The sequence below is a fragment of the Borostomias antarcticus genome (genome assembly GCF_949987555.1).
Source record: "Borostomias antarcticus genome assembly, chromosome: 11".
NCBI classification, from domain to species: Eukaryota; Metazoa; Chordata; class Actinopteri; order Stomiiformes; family Stomiidae; genus Borostomias; species Borostomias antarcticus.
The window spans coordinates 1,682,135-1,697,628 of record NC_140244.1 but is presented as its reverse complement, the minus strand read 5'-3'; the positions used below and the strand labels follow the sequence as shown (position 1 = coordinate 1,697,628).

Genomic DNA, 15,494 nt, shown 5'->3' with positions numbered 1-15,494 from the left:
AGACGTGGAGGGGCAGGTCAGCAGTGGAGAGGTAAACCCGTTGACCGACCTGGTACACCGGGGCCGGGACACGCCGCCGGTTGGCACCGCGGGAGGCGCGCGCTGTAGCGCGGAGCAGGGCGGACCGCACTGCGGACCAGACCCTCTGGCACCGGCGGAGATGAGCCTGGACTGACGGCACCGACGCCTCGGCCTCCTGGAGCAGGAACAGGGGAGGTTGGAACCCCAGGGAGCACTCGAAGGGTGACATGCCGGTGGACTCGCTGACCATGGCGTTCAGTGAGTACTCGACCCAGGGCAGGTCCTGACTCCAGGAGGATGTGTGAAGGGAGGACATGCACCGGAGGGCTGACTCCAGGCTCTGGTTGGCTCTCTCCGCCTGGCCGTTGGTCTGTGGATGGTAACCAGAAGAGAGACTGACCGTGGCCCCAATCCCCGCACAGAATGCCCTCCATACCTGAGACGTGAACTGGGGTCCACGGTCAGACACCACATCCTGGGGCAGACCGTAGAGCCGAAAGACGTGCTCAGTCAGCAGCTCCGCCGTCTCCATCGAGGTGGGGAGCTTGGGTAGGGCCACGAGGCGCACAGACTTCGAAAACCGGTCCACAATGGTCAGGATGGTGGTGTTTCCCCGGGAGGGAGGGAGACCGGTCACGAAGTCCAGAGCGATGTGTGACCACGGACGACTGGGCACAGGAAGGGGTCGCAACAGGCCAGCCGGCGGCTGGTGGGATGCCTTGCTGCGGACGCAGGTGGTGCAGGCGGAGACGAACTCTCTGACGTCCGCTGCCATGGTGGGCCACCAGAACCGCCGGCGTAGGAAAGACAGCGTACGGTGGGAACCCGGGTGGCAGGCAAACCGGCTCACATGTCCCCACTGGAGGACACGGGTCCGGACGGCAGCCGGGACGAACAGCCGGTTGGGCGGGCCAGTCCGGGGGTCGGGTTGGGTGCGCTGGGCCCTCCTGACCACTGCCTCGACGTTCATAGTGACCACCCCGATCACCCGGGAGGCGGGAAGAATAGTGTCCGGAGTGGTAAGATCCTCCCCTGCCGCATAAAGCCGAGAGAGTGCGTCAGCCTTGGTGTTCTTGGACTCCGGACGGTAAGTGATGTGGAAATAAAACCGTCCGAGGTACAGGGCCCAGCGCGCCTGACGGGAGGTCAGCCGCCTGGCCGACCTGAGGTAGGTCAGGTTCTTGTGGTCCGACCAGACGGTGACGGGGTGCTCCGCGCCCTCTAGCCAGTGCCGCCACTCCTGGAAGGCCTCCACAACAGCCAGCAGCTCCCTGTTGCCGATGTCGTAGTTCTCCTCTGCAGGTGTGAAGCGGCGGGAGAAGAAGGCGCAGGGATGCATCTTCTGGTCGGCCGCTGACTGTTGTGAGAGAACCCCGCCGAGACCCGTGTCTGAAGCGTCCACCTCCACGGTGAAGGCCCTCGAGGGGTCGGGATGAAGCAGGACCGGCGCGGAGGTGAACCGCCTCTTGAGGTCGGTGAAGGCGGCACTGGCTGCAGGTGTCCAGGTAAAAGGACGCAGAGAGGAGGTGAGGGCAGTGAGGGGAGCGGCCACCCGGCTGTAGTCCCGTATGAATCGCCGGTAGAAGTTGGCGAAGTCAAGGAAGGACTGCAGCTGCTTACGGGTCGACAGCCTGGATTTTCTTGGGATCAGGCCGAGTTTGTCCACCTTCCACAATAAGTCCCAGGAACTCCACAGAGGGAGTGTGGAAGGTGCACTTCTCGGCCTTGATGAAGAGGCGGTTCTCCAGGAGACGCTGGATGACAAGGCGGACGTGCTGGACGTGTTCCTCAGCGCTCCTGGAGAACACCAGGATGTCGTCGAGGTAGAGCACAACAAAGATATCCAGCATGTCCCGGAGGATGTCATTCATCATAGCCTGGAACACGGAGGGGGCGTTGGTGAGGCCAAACGGCATGACTAGGTATTCGTAATGGCCTCGGGGAGTCTTGAACGCGGTCTTCCACTCATCCCCCTCATGGATTCGAACCAGGTGGTAGGCGTTCCGGAGGTCCAACTTCGTGAAGATGGTGGCCTCCAGGAGGGGTTCGAAGTTGGAACTCATGAGGGGGAGAGGGTACGTGTTCCTGATGGTGATGGCGTTCAGCTCCCGGTAGTCAATGCATGGCCTGAGGTCCCCACCCTTCTTCTTCACGAAGAAGAACCCCGCCGCCACCGGGGAGAGAGTGGGTCGGATGAGGCCCTCAGCCAGACACTCAGAGATGTAGCTGTCCATAGCCGCCTTCTCAGGGAGGGAGAGGTTGTACAGGCGACTAACTGGGAGCTGGGCGCCGGGGCGGAGCTCAATGCCGCAGTTGTAGGGCCGGTGCGGGGGAAGGGTGCGGGCGCGCTCCTTGCTGAAGGCCTCTCCCAGGTCGTGGTAAACCTCTGGCACGGTGGAGAGGTCGGGGGGAGCAGGGGGCGGCCGAGACGACAGGGAGGGAGTCTGAGCAGCACGGAGGCACCGCGCGTAACAGGCCGTGCTCCAGCTCAGAATGCGGCCGGGGCCGTAGCTGACATGCGGCACATGGAGCTCCAGCCATGGTCGGCCCAGAATGAGAGGAGCCCGGGGGGTCTCAAGAATGTAGAACCGGATCTCCTCCACGTGATTTCCGGAAATTGTCATGGTCAGTGGCTCGGTCCGGTGTGTGAGGGGGCCTAGGTCGTGTCCATCCAAGGCCGAGACGGTGAGAGGGGTTTCCAGGGCGGCGAGGGGGAAAGCCGCTGAGGCGGCAAGGTGCGCATCCACAAAGTTGTCATCAGCCCCAGAGTCAATGAGCGCACCGATGGTAAGCGTCTGCCCGTGCCAGGCGAGGGTAACTTCGAACCGGGCAGGGCTGACAGATGGTGGGGAATGGGTAACACGGCTCACCAGAAATCCCCTCCTGGCTGGTGAGCCTACTCTTTTGGCAGAGTGGGACAGCTGTCCCTCAGATGGCCCTTAGCTCCACAGTAGAGACACAATCCCAGTGCCCTCCTTCGGTCCTTCTCAACAGCCGTGAGGCGAGCCCTACCCACTTGCATGGGCTCTTCGCCGGTGAGAGCAGGCCTGGTCAGGGTGAGTGGAACGGTGGAGTAGTTTGTACCGGACATGCCCGGAGAGCGACCAGAGGGGGCGGGATGACACAGCGCTTTCTCACGCTTCCTCTCCTGGTTGCGTTCGTCGATTTCCATTGTGAGAAAGATGAGTTGGTTAAGGGAGGTGGGGCGGTCCCTGACCAGCGCGTCCTTGAGAGTCTCGCTCAGGCCTCGTCGGAACTCGCTGCGCAGACCGACGTCGTCCCACCCGCTACCCATAGCCAGGGTGCGGAACTCGGTAGCGTAGGCAGCCACGGAGCGGCCACCCTGCTGGATGGTGGTGAGACGGGCATTAACGTCCTGACCATCAGCAGCATGATCAAAAACTAGCCTAAACTCAGCCTCAAAAGCAGCATAGTCATCGCGGAGGTGACTGCCCGGACCCAGGGCTGCCTGGACCCATTTCAGAGCCTCCCCAGTGGTGAGTGTAGCGATGTAGCCCACCCGTGCAGCGTCAGACCAATACATGCTGGGTTGATGTTGGAAAATGTATCCACACTGCATGAGGAAGCCCCTACACTCAGAGAAGGTCCCATCGTATGGCTTGGGGTTAGCTAGGTGAGGTTCACGCTGGGGCTGGGGCGTCGGCACGGGGACGGGAGCGGGAATGGGTGCTGATGCCACAGGAGCTGCCGGACTGGCCTGGGACACGATGGAGGTGAGGGCAGCGATCTGGGTGGACATCGCCTGAACCATGGCAACCAGGCCCTGGATCTGCTGATACTGAGCCTGTTGTTGGGTGTTCTGAACCTCCATCCGTGTGTGTAGATCGGTCATGGCGACAGAGGCCTCCCGCAGTAGTCGGGCATGATCAGCGATCACCCGTCCTTGGAGTTGGAGAGCCAAAGGTGTCTCCGGTTGCTCTCCAGTGCCGGCTGGGTCCATACTGGCCAGATCTTCTGTTATGACTGGGTTGGATTTGGACCCAAACGCACGACACCGGAGGCAGAGAAAAAATGCAAAGCCCAAAGGGCGGTTTAATAATAAATTAATAAGTCCAGCAGGCAAGGTCAAAAACGATAAACAGGCAGGGGTCAGGCGATCAACAAACAATGTCCAATATCCGTAATCCGTAGTCAAAGTCCATATCCAGAAGGGGGGTCAGGGAATCCGTGTTTCAGTCCAGGGGTGGTGATAGCAGGCAAGCCGAGCACTGCACACTGGGTCTGGAGGGAAAATAAAACGGAACGAGAAAAAATGGATAAGCAAAACTGAAAACAGAGATACGGACAGCAATCAACAAGGTAGGCTAAGCTGGCTAGGGTACTTGCCACAGGTATTCTATGGGAAGGTCTGGCGATGAGCATGGAGAAAACCAGGGTTCTTGTAGGCAGGCGATGATGATGATTGGGACCCGGTGCAGCACTCAGCCGTAAGCGCGTTCACTAATCACCACGATTGCCTTCACCTGTGGCGTTGGAGCGCGCGCTGTGCGCGTGCTGAGGTGCTGGGCGTCTCAGGATTACTCTCAGGAGGCGGGAATTCGGGAGACCCCGAACGCCGCGGGGTAGAGCCGGACCGACGCACGTTGCGTCGGGCCACCGGCAAGCTCGGAGGAGCGGAGGGGAATGCGCGCGGAGGTGCCGCCGTAACATTTGGCCCACATGTGCACTTGCTGCATACAAATAAGCGTTTGTGTACAAAATTATTGCCGGGGACAATTCAGTAGTCTCTGAATATTGATGGGGACATGTCCCCGTTACATTCTACACATAAACACGTCCTATACACAAGTGTGGCACAAAAAAACGTCCTATTCCGAACTTACTCTCCATTTCCTCATGAATCCCCCCCACACAGTACACCAGTGTGGACAGCAGCATCAGCTCCCTGGCGCCCTCCTCTGGCTCCTCCTACTCGTCGGCGCCGAACCACTCGGCCCACCTCATCAACAGTAGCATCGGCCACCTGAGCGGCGTGGGCGTGGGCGGGGGGCTCCACGCCGGCATGGCGCTGGGCCTGGGCTCCAACGGGACCTCCTCCAGCCTCTCCTCCGGCCCCCGGGCCGCTCAGCTGCTGTCCTCATCCACGGGTACGCGCACACACACGCGCGCACACACTCACACACACACACACGCACACTCACACTCACACTCTATCTCTCTCTCTCTCTCTCACACACACACACACACACACACACACACACACACACACACACACACACACACACTCTCTCAGGCATTAAACACTCCAGCAATATTCCTCTGCAGACACACACACACACTCAGGCATTAAATACCCCAGCAGTATTCCTCTGCACACACACACACACACACACACACACACACGCTCAGGCATTAAATACCCCAGCAATATTCCTCTGCAGACACACACACACACACACACTCTCTTTCTCAGGCATTAAACACTCCAGCAATATTCCTCTGCAGACACACACACACACACACACACACACCGACCTCCATCCTTATTAGAAGCGTGTGTGTGTGTCCAGGGAAAGCTCCTCCTAACCTGTCGCAGGGAGTTCCTCCGCTGCTCCCCAACCAGTACATCATGGGTCCAGGAGGGCTGCTTCCCGCTTACCCGGTAGGCTAACTACTCTTTACTTTCATAAACTAACTACTCTACTTTAATAAACTAACTACTCTCTACTTTAATAAACTAACTACTCTTTACTTTAATAAACTAACTACTCTCTACTTTAATAAACTAACTACTCTCTACTTTAATAAACTAACTACTCTCTACTTCAATAAACTAACTACTCTTTACTTTAATAAACTAACTACTCTCTACTTTAATAAACTAACTACTCTCTACTTTAATAAACTAACTACTCTTTACTTTCATAAACTAACTACTCTACTTTAATAAACTAACTACTCTCTACTTCAATAAACTAACTACTCTTTACTTTAATAAACTAACTACTCTCTACTTTAATAAACTAACTACTCTTTACTTTCATAAACTAACTACTCTTTACTTTCATAAACTAACTACTCTACTTTAATAAACTAACTACTCTCTACTTCAATAAACTAACTACTCTCTACTTTCATAAACTAACTACTCTACTTTAATAAACTAACTACTCTACTTTAATAAACTAACTACTCTTTACTTTAATAAACTAACTACTCTCTACTTTAATAAACTAACTACTCTCTACTTCAATAAACTAACTACTCTCTACTTTAATAAACTAACTACTCTCTACTTCAATAAACTAACTACTCTCTACTTTCATAAACTAACTACTCTACTTTAATAAACTAACTACTCTACTTTAATAAACTAACTACTCTTTACTTTAATAAACTAACTACTCTCTACTTTAATAAACTAACTACTCTCTACTTCAATAAACTAACTACTCTCTACTTTAATAAACTAACTACTCTCTACTTCAATAAACTAACTACTCTACTTTAATAAACTAACTACTCTCTACTTCAATAAACTAACTACTCTCTACTTTAATAAACTAACTACTCTCTACTTTAATAAACTAACTACTCTCTACTTTAATAAACTAACTACTCTTTACTTTAATAAACTAACTACTCTTTACTTTAATAAACTAACTACTCTACTTTAATAAACTAACTACTCTTTACTTTCATAAACTAACTACTCTCTACTTTAATAAACTAACTACTCTACTTTAATAAACTAACTACTCTCTACTTCAATAAACTAACTACTCTCTACTTTAATAAACTAACTACTCTTTACTTTAATAAACTAACTACTCTTTACTTCAATAAACTAACTACTCTACTTTAATAAACTAACTACTCTTTATTTTAATAAACTAACTACTCTTTATTTTAATAAACTAACTACTCTACTTTAATAAACTAACTACTCTTTACTTTAATAAACTAACTACTCTTTACTTTAATAAACTAACTACTCTTTACTTTAATAAACTAACTACTCGTTACTTTAATCCCAGGGTTCACACCGGTCAGGAATTTTCTGGAATATCATGGAATATTATTTCTGGGAAGTCTCTCCCAGACATGAGAAGTCAGGGGCTTTGATCTGTTTTTTGGGGCCATGTCAAGGAATATCAGGGAATTTGGTTTGTAGCATGTTGACATTTTAGTTACCATTCATCAACATGTCATAGTTTCCATGCAGTATTTTTCATTATCGGGGTTATTTCACGCTTTTCCCATATTGCGTGGTTGTTATGGTTACTTGATCAATCAGTGCTCATTTGTCCCTTTCCCGCTCGTCAATTTGTCAACAGTTCTTCCGTTCATTATACAGTAGGTCATGGAAATTGAATTCATTGAAAATCGTTAAGTCAGGGAATTTGACGTTTGACTTAAAAGTGCGAACCCTGCACTCCTGTGTGTGTGTGTGTGTGTGTGTGTGTGTGTGTGTGCGGTGTGTGTATATAGAATGTGTGTTGGTGTGCATCTCAAGTGACACTTTGACCTTTGTGTCCCATAGCAGATCTACGGCTACGAGGACCTCCACATGTTACAGTCAAGACTACCAATGGTGAGAACTCTCTCAACCCTCTCATCCTCATCCTCTCATCAGCTCAGACACGCGGAGAGACTGGCCAAATACAGCTGCCATGTTGCCTTCCTATTGGCCCAGAGTCGTGTTATCTATAGAATACAGTGGAGAGGTGATTTGATCCATTCTGAACAGTCATCATCTTGTTGAGTTGAGGATGCAGGTGGAAAGACTCATAGGTTCTAGAACCCAGTTGGAGGTTCTAGAACCCAGTTGGAGGTTAAGGGTTCTAGAAGCCAGTGGGAGGTTCTTGATGTCAATTGGAGGCTCTAGGTTCTAGAACCCAGATGGAGGTTCAAGGTTCTAGAAGCCAGTGGGAGGTTCAAGGCTCTAGAAGCCAGTTGGAGGCCCTAGGTTCTAGAAGCCAGTGGGAGGTTCTAGAAGCCAATTGGAGGATCTAAGGTTCTAGAACCCAGTTTAGAGCTGATCCTTCCTGATCCTCTCCGTCCTCTTCAGCCCTCTTTGCAGGATTACTACGGAATCACATTCCCCGGCCCCACAGCCACTCTCTCTGGCAGAGATGGGGGCCACGCCAACAACCCCTACTCAGGTAAGTCCCTTCGGCCCCACGGACGGGGATTTAACCACGCCTCTCCATAGCAGTACGCGGGTAGTATTGATTTAGACATATTTTACGGATTGACCAGAGGAGGTATGGAATATATTTAAGTGTGCAAGAGGAGATAAAGAGTTGGATTCATTGGTTTTTCGCAGGCACCTTAGCATTTAAAGATGTCCTAACTTACATTACGATGTACCTTTGTGAAATATTGAACATAAAATGGAGGCGCCATGAACACACATCCTTGGCGGACCCCCGCTGTGTCCGCTGCGCTTTTACCTGAGAACTCGTCCCCCCCCCCTCGTCCAGGTGAAGTCACAAAGTTCGGCCGGGGTGACTCCACCTCCCCAGCGCCCTCCGGCAGCCTGTCAGCCCCCCAGCCCCCACAGGGCCAGAGCCAGGGGCCGAGCCAGGCCCCGCCTCCCCAGCCCCAGGGGCAGCCCCAGGGCGGGGGCCACCACGGCAGCCAGCAGGCCTTCCTCCCCCCGGGCTACAGCTACACGGGCCTGCCATACTACGCCGGCGTGCCCAGCGGCGTGCCCAGCGCCGCCTTCCAGTACGCCCCCACCATGTTCGTACCGCCCGGGGGCCAGGGGCCGGCCTCGGCCAAGCAGCACGGCATGAGCCTGGGCCTGGGGAACCCTTCCGCCAGCCCCTTCCAGCAGCAGCAGCAGGCCAGCAGCTACGGCCAGCACACCTTCAGCTCAGGTCAGTTACACACAGGTCAGTACAACACACACACACACACACACACACACACACCCTGGATCACACACAGGTCAGTGGAACACACACACAACACACACACACACACACCCTGGATCACACACAGGTCAGTGGAACACACACACAACACACACACACCCTGGATCACACACAGGTCAGTGGAACACACACACACACACACACACACACACACACACACCCTGGATCACACACAGGTCAGTGGAACACACACACAACACACACACACACACACCCTGGATCACACACCAATACAAGCACCCTCAGAGGAATTGGACCTGTGTGGAAATGTTATATTTTGAGTAATATAGTATAGTAGATAGTAGCCCAGATACGAGAATGTATATAATGTATATCATCTCACTATATATAACCATTGCACATATATAACCAGTTGCTTTATATAACCGTTGCACATTGCGCTACCAATGCACTTAACTGTATAGATTGTTGTGAATAATGCTTCCTTATCATTGCAATATAATTGCCGTTTGTTGCACTTATGGTTGGACGCACATCATTTCATTTCTTTTGTTATTATTTCATTTTTTCATTTTTTATTTATTTCCATAGGGACAGATACACATACATACAAGTTATAACCATAATGTTAAAACTAGTGATATCATATACCACAGCATTCATATTCCAGGGCTAGTTTGCAATGTCCGTCCCTAGATGGAACCAAACAGAACCTGTAGAGAACCCCCTGCAAAATACAATAAAAGGAACACAAGATGACAAAGATAAAATTGACTAGCTACTAACTACTATGGCTAAGACTAACTAACTAATTGTGCTGTGCAATGACAATAAAGTGAATGTAATCTTAATCTGATCTAATCTGATCTAATCTGATCTGCCCTCTGCGTGTCCTCAGGGTATGAGGACCTGGCGCAGGGGCCGGGGGGAGTGGACTACAGCAAGGGTTACAGCAACTCCTCCCAGACACAGGCCAAGTCTGCTGCTACCGGACCCGGCAAAGGTGCTTTAGTCAATACAGACCTCACACCAACCTCACCTCACACCAACCTCACCTCACACCAACCTCACCTCACACCAACCTCACCTCACACCAACCTCACCTCACACCAACCTCACCTCACACCAACCTCACCTCACACCAACCTCACCTCACACCAACCTCACCTCACACCAACCTCACCTCACACCAACCTCACCTCACACCAACCTCACCTCACACCAACCTCACACCAACCTCACCTCACACCAACCTCACCTCACACCAACCTCACACCAACCTCACCTCACACCAACCTCACCTCACACCAACCTCACCTCACACCAACCTCACACAAACCTCACCTCACACCAACCTCACCTCACACCAACCTCACCTCACACCAACCTCACCTCACACCAACCTCACCTCACACCAACCTCACACAAACCTCACACCAACCTCACCTCACACCAACCTCACCTCACACCAACCTCACCTCACACCAACCTCACCTCACACCAACCTCACCTCACACAAACCTCACACCAACCTCACCTCACACCAACCTCACACAAACCTCACCTCACACCAACCTCACCTCACACCAACCTCACACCAACCTCACCTCACACCAACCTCACCTCACACTAACCTCACACAAACCTCACACCAACCTCACCTCACCTCACACCAACCTCACCTCACACCAACCTCACACAAACCTCACACCAACCTCACCTCACACCAACCTCACACAAACCTCACCTCACACCAACCTCACACCAACCTCACCTCACACCAACCTCACCTCACACAAACCTCACCTCACACCAACCTCACCTCACACCAACCTCACCTCACACCAACCTCACACAAACCTCACACCAACCTCACCTCACACCAACCTCACACAAACCTCACACCAACCTCACCTCACACCAACCTCACACAAACCTCACCTCACACCAACCTCACCTCACACTAACCTCACTCAAACCTCACACCAACCTCACCTCACCTCACACCAACCTCACCTCACACCAACCTCACACAAACCTCACACCAACCTCACCTCACACCAACCTCACACAAACCTCACACCAACCTCACCTCACCTCACACCAACCTCACCTCACACCAACCTCACACCAACCTCACCTCACACCAACCTCACACAAACCTCACACAAACCTCACCTCACACCAACCTCGCACAAACCTCACCTCACACCAACCTCACACCAACCTCACCTCACACCAACCTCACACAAACCTCACCTCGCACAAACCTCACACCAACCTCACCTCACACAAACCTCACACCAACCTCACCTCACACCAACCTCACCTCACACCAACCTCACCTCACACCAACCTCACACCAACCTCACCTCACACCAACCTCACACCAACCTCACCTCACACCAACCTCACCTCACACCAACCTCACACCAACCTCACCTCACACCAACCTCACACCAACCCACACAAACCTCACACCAACCTCACCTCACACCAACCTCACACCAACCTCACCTCACACAAACCTCACACCAACCTCACACATCTACTCTGGCGTCGTCCGTGCAGTTCTGTTACATTTTATTTCCTTCGTGAAAGAAAGGTTTCTATGAGTTGTGTTTTATTTAAACGCCGGTTGTCGTCGGGTAGACGAGGCGAGATGCGCCGCGCTGTGTTGTTCTAGTCAGCGGTAGAAGACCATGATTCATGTTTTGTTTATTTATTATTATTATTAATATTTGTGGTGCGATTTGACTTGATATACAGTCCCGTTTGTCTCGTCTTCCTGTAGGTGTCTCTGTGACATCAAGTAACTCTGGAGTGCCAGATATCAGTGGAACTGTTTACAACAAGACCCAGGTGAGGGTCCATCTTCTCCACCTACACTCCCATAATATTAATAGACATTTACATGATGGTTATCATTATGAGTTATACAAAGTTGTCACTTATTCGTTTGGTCCTTATTGTTTGGTACTTATTGTATTGTATTGCACTGTACTTTAGATTGCTATTCCTGCACTTTGCCTTCAGCACTAGATTATTCTCTTAGTCACTTGTTTTAGAAAGAAGATGCACTTGTGAGTTCTGGCAAGTAGTAGTACATTGGCTTTTCCTACGTTAAATGCAATTATTGTTAGTCGCTTTGGATAAAAACGTCTGCTAAATGACTGTAATGTAATGTTTGCGTTGCCCCCCCCCCCCCCAGTCCTTTGATAAGCAGGGTTTCCATGCGGGGACCCCCCCGCCCTTCAACCTGCCGTCTGCGCTGGGGGGCCCCGGCCCTCTCAACCCCCAGGGGGGCCCCGGGGGCTACGCTCCGGCGCCCTTCCTACACATCCTGCCGGCCCACCAGCAACCGCACTCACAGCTGCTGCACCACCACCTGGCCCAGGATGGACAGGTACGCACTACACACACACACACACACACACACCACCCAACACACACACACCACCCAACACACACCACCCAACACACACCTGGACCTACACACACACCACCCAACACACACCACCCAACACACACCACCCAACACACACCTGGACCTACACACACACCACCCAACACACACCACCCAACACACACCTGGCCCAACACACACCACCCAACACACACCACCCAACACACACCACCCAACACACACACACCACCCAACACACACCACCCAACACACACCTGGCCCAACACACACCACCCAACACACACCACCCAACACACACCACCCAACACACACCACCCAACACACACCACCCAACACACACCTGGACCTACACACACCGACCAACACACACCACCCAACACACACCTGTACCTACACATACCACCCAACACACACCACCCAACACACACCTGGACCTACACATACCACCCAACACACACCACCCAACACACACCACCCAACACACACCACCCAACACACACCTGGACCTACACACACCACCCAACACACACCACCCAACACACACCACCCAACACACACCACCCAACACACACCACCCAACACACACCACCCAACACACACCACACACCACCCAACACACACCTGGACCTACACACACCACCCAACACACACCTGGACCTACACACACCGACCAACACACACCTGTACCTACACACACCGCCCAACACACACCTGTACCTACACACACCTGTACCTACACACACCCGTACCTACACACACCTGGCCCAGGATGGACAGGTACACACTACACACACACCACCCAACACACACCACCCAACACACACCAACCAACACACACCTGGACCTACACACACCGCCCAACACACACCTGGCCCAACACACACCTGTACCTACACACACCACCCAACACACACCTGGACCTACACACACCGACCAACACACACCTGGACCTACACACACCTGGCCCAACACACACCTGTACCTACACACACCGCCCAACACACACCTGTACCTACACACACCTGTACCTACACACACCCGTACCTACACACACCTGGCCCAGGATGGACAGGTACACACTACACACACACACCACCCAACACACACCTGTACCTACACACACCCCTACCTACACACACCCGTACCTACACACACCCGTACCTACACACACCTGGCCCAGGATGGACAGGTACACACTACACACACACACCACCCAACACACACCACCCAACACACACCCCTACCTACACACACCGGTACCTACACACACCTGTACCTACACACACCTGGCCCAGGATGGACAGGTACACACTACACACACACACCACCCAACACACACCACCCAACACACACCTGTACCTACACACCCCTACCTACACACACCCGTACCTACACACACCTGTACCTACACACACCTGTACCTACACACACCCGTACCTACACACACCGCCCAACACACACCTGTACCTACACACACCTGTACCTACACACACCACCCAACACACACCTGGACCTACACACACCGACCAACACACACCTGGCCCAACACACACCTGTACCTACACACACCCGTACCTACACACACCTGGCCCAGGATGGACAGGTACACACTACACACACACCCGTACCTACACACACCCCTACCTACACACACCTGTACCTACACACACCTGGCCCAGGACAGACATGATTGTCGATGTGACCTTTAACCTTCTGTCTCCATGTCCAGGGCGGTCCCAGCCAACGAGGGCCGTCCAGCAGTATGCAGCAGAAGAGCCAGATCAACAAGTCCGGCTACGGCAGCTCCCCCTACTGGGGCAACTGAGATGTGTGTGTGCGTGCGTGAAGAAACCGGCACACACACGCCCACGCCAACAACTGAGATGTGTGTGTGAAACCGGCACACACACCCACGCCAACCCATCTGACTGATCAGACCTGAGGGACGAACCATTTTACAGCACCAAGCTAAAACCCACACTACCACCCCCTCCCCCTACTCAATATCTCCCTTTTCAAATTTATGGCTGTTGTATGTAAAATATATTTATGTATGTATTTATACAGTATATATGTATTGGTAGGACATGAAATGTGGTTTTCTGCATTTTTGTTTTTTATTTTGAAGGATGTTTTGTTTTATTTCCAAAAAAAAAAAAAATTGTGGAAAGATATGAGAATGAATAATCATGGAGTTTATTATGAAGTTGATGGTAAATATACTTGAACACGAGCAAGCATCATGTGACATGGTCGGATTTGTCTTTTTTTTCTTTTGTATGCATAGATGAACCGTGATGATGGTGTATAATAGTGCTACGCATCATTTTCACGGTGGAGCCTTTTTTTAAATAACGTTTCTGTAACTTTGGTCTCCCCCATCTGTGAACTCTTTTTCTATTGAGGGTGACTTAAGTTGATAGCTTGACATTTCATTTCTGCCCACTTCCATTGTGATTCCCACGTTTCTAGTTGGCCGACCTGACCGGCCAGGCCTTGGATTTGATGTCATTTAACATTGGTTTAATCCTTGTTGTCCAACTAAATAAAAGTTCTGAACAGTTTGGCTTGTTCCGATTATTTTCTCATGAAACATATTGCACAAACCTTAATTTATGACAATTTATTGGAATATTGTCCATTCATTAGATGTGTGAACGGGTATGCATGCTACAGGTATAATGCTGACCATACACTGAATTGTAGCTTTTCAGGGTCACTGTACGAGTTGCCGTTTAGTTATGTACATTCACCATGACTGACTACATGATCCTGTTCTAATAGCTCGCGCGCTGCTAAAGCTAATTCAGGAATTGAATATTCTACTGGAGTGCCAAGTGACAAGTCACCTCCATATGACTACATGAAAAAACATGCATACAAGAGTGAAAACAAACAAAATATGGTGATTAATTCAAAAATATTACAATTAGGAAGTGATAAAACAAATTAAATCAATAGAAAATACTTATTAGTGCTCATTTAAAAGCCATACAGCAGTGAGGTATTAACTATGAACCACTTATGGACCGATAACAGGAGGTATCGCCATGCTGTCTTCAAGAGGGTAAAGATACACTATTGCTGTCTGGTTTGGATCCTTCACCATTTTAAGAGCCCTGCTTTTGTTAATGTCCTTTAAAGATGGGAGATCAGTACCAATGTTCTGGGACATGAGATCA

At 51.1% G+C, this 15,494-nt stretch overlaps 1 protein-coding gene across 1 annotated transcript in view; it reads left to right on the top strand.

Moving 5' to 3' along the window:
• Positions 1-14,847, top strand: part of ubap2a (ubiquitin associated protein 2a) — a 31,969-nt gene extending 17,122 nt beyond the window's left edge. Inside the window, exons 12-20 of the mRNA XM_084445705.1 lie at positions 4,898-5,129; positions 5,553-5,644; positions 7,526-7,576; positions 8,054-8,147; positions 8,469-8,867; positions 9,784-9,888; positions 11,680-11,747; positions 12,097-12,291; positions 14,042-14,847. Coding sequence (XP_084301831.1) covers positions 4,898-5,129; positions 5,553-5,644; positions 7,526-7,576; positions 8,054-8,147; positions 8,469-8,867; positions 9,784-9,888; positions 11,680-11,747; positions 12,097-12,291; positions 14,042-14,137 — 1,332 coding nt within the window. The 3' untranslated portion in view covers positions 14,138-14,847. The remainder of the gene's footprint in view (positions 1-4,897; positions 5,130-5,552; positions 5,645-7,525; positions 7,577-8,053; positions 8,148-8,468; positions 8,868-9,783; positions 9,889-11,679; positions 11,748-12,096; positions 12,292-14,041) is intronic.
• Positions 14,848-15,494: the final 647 nt, after the last annotated feature.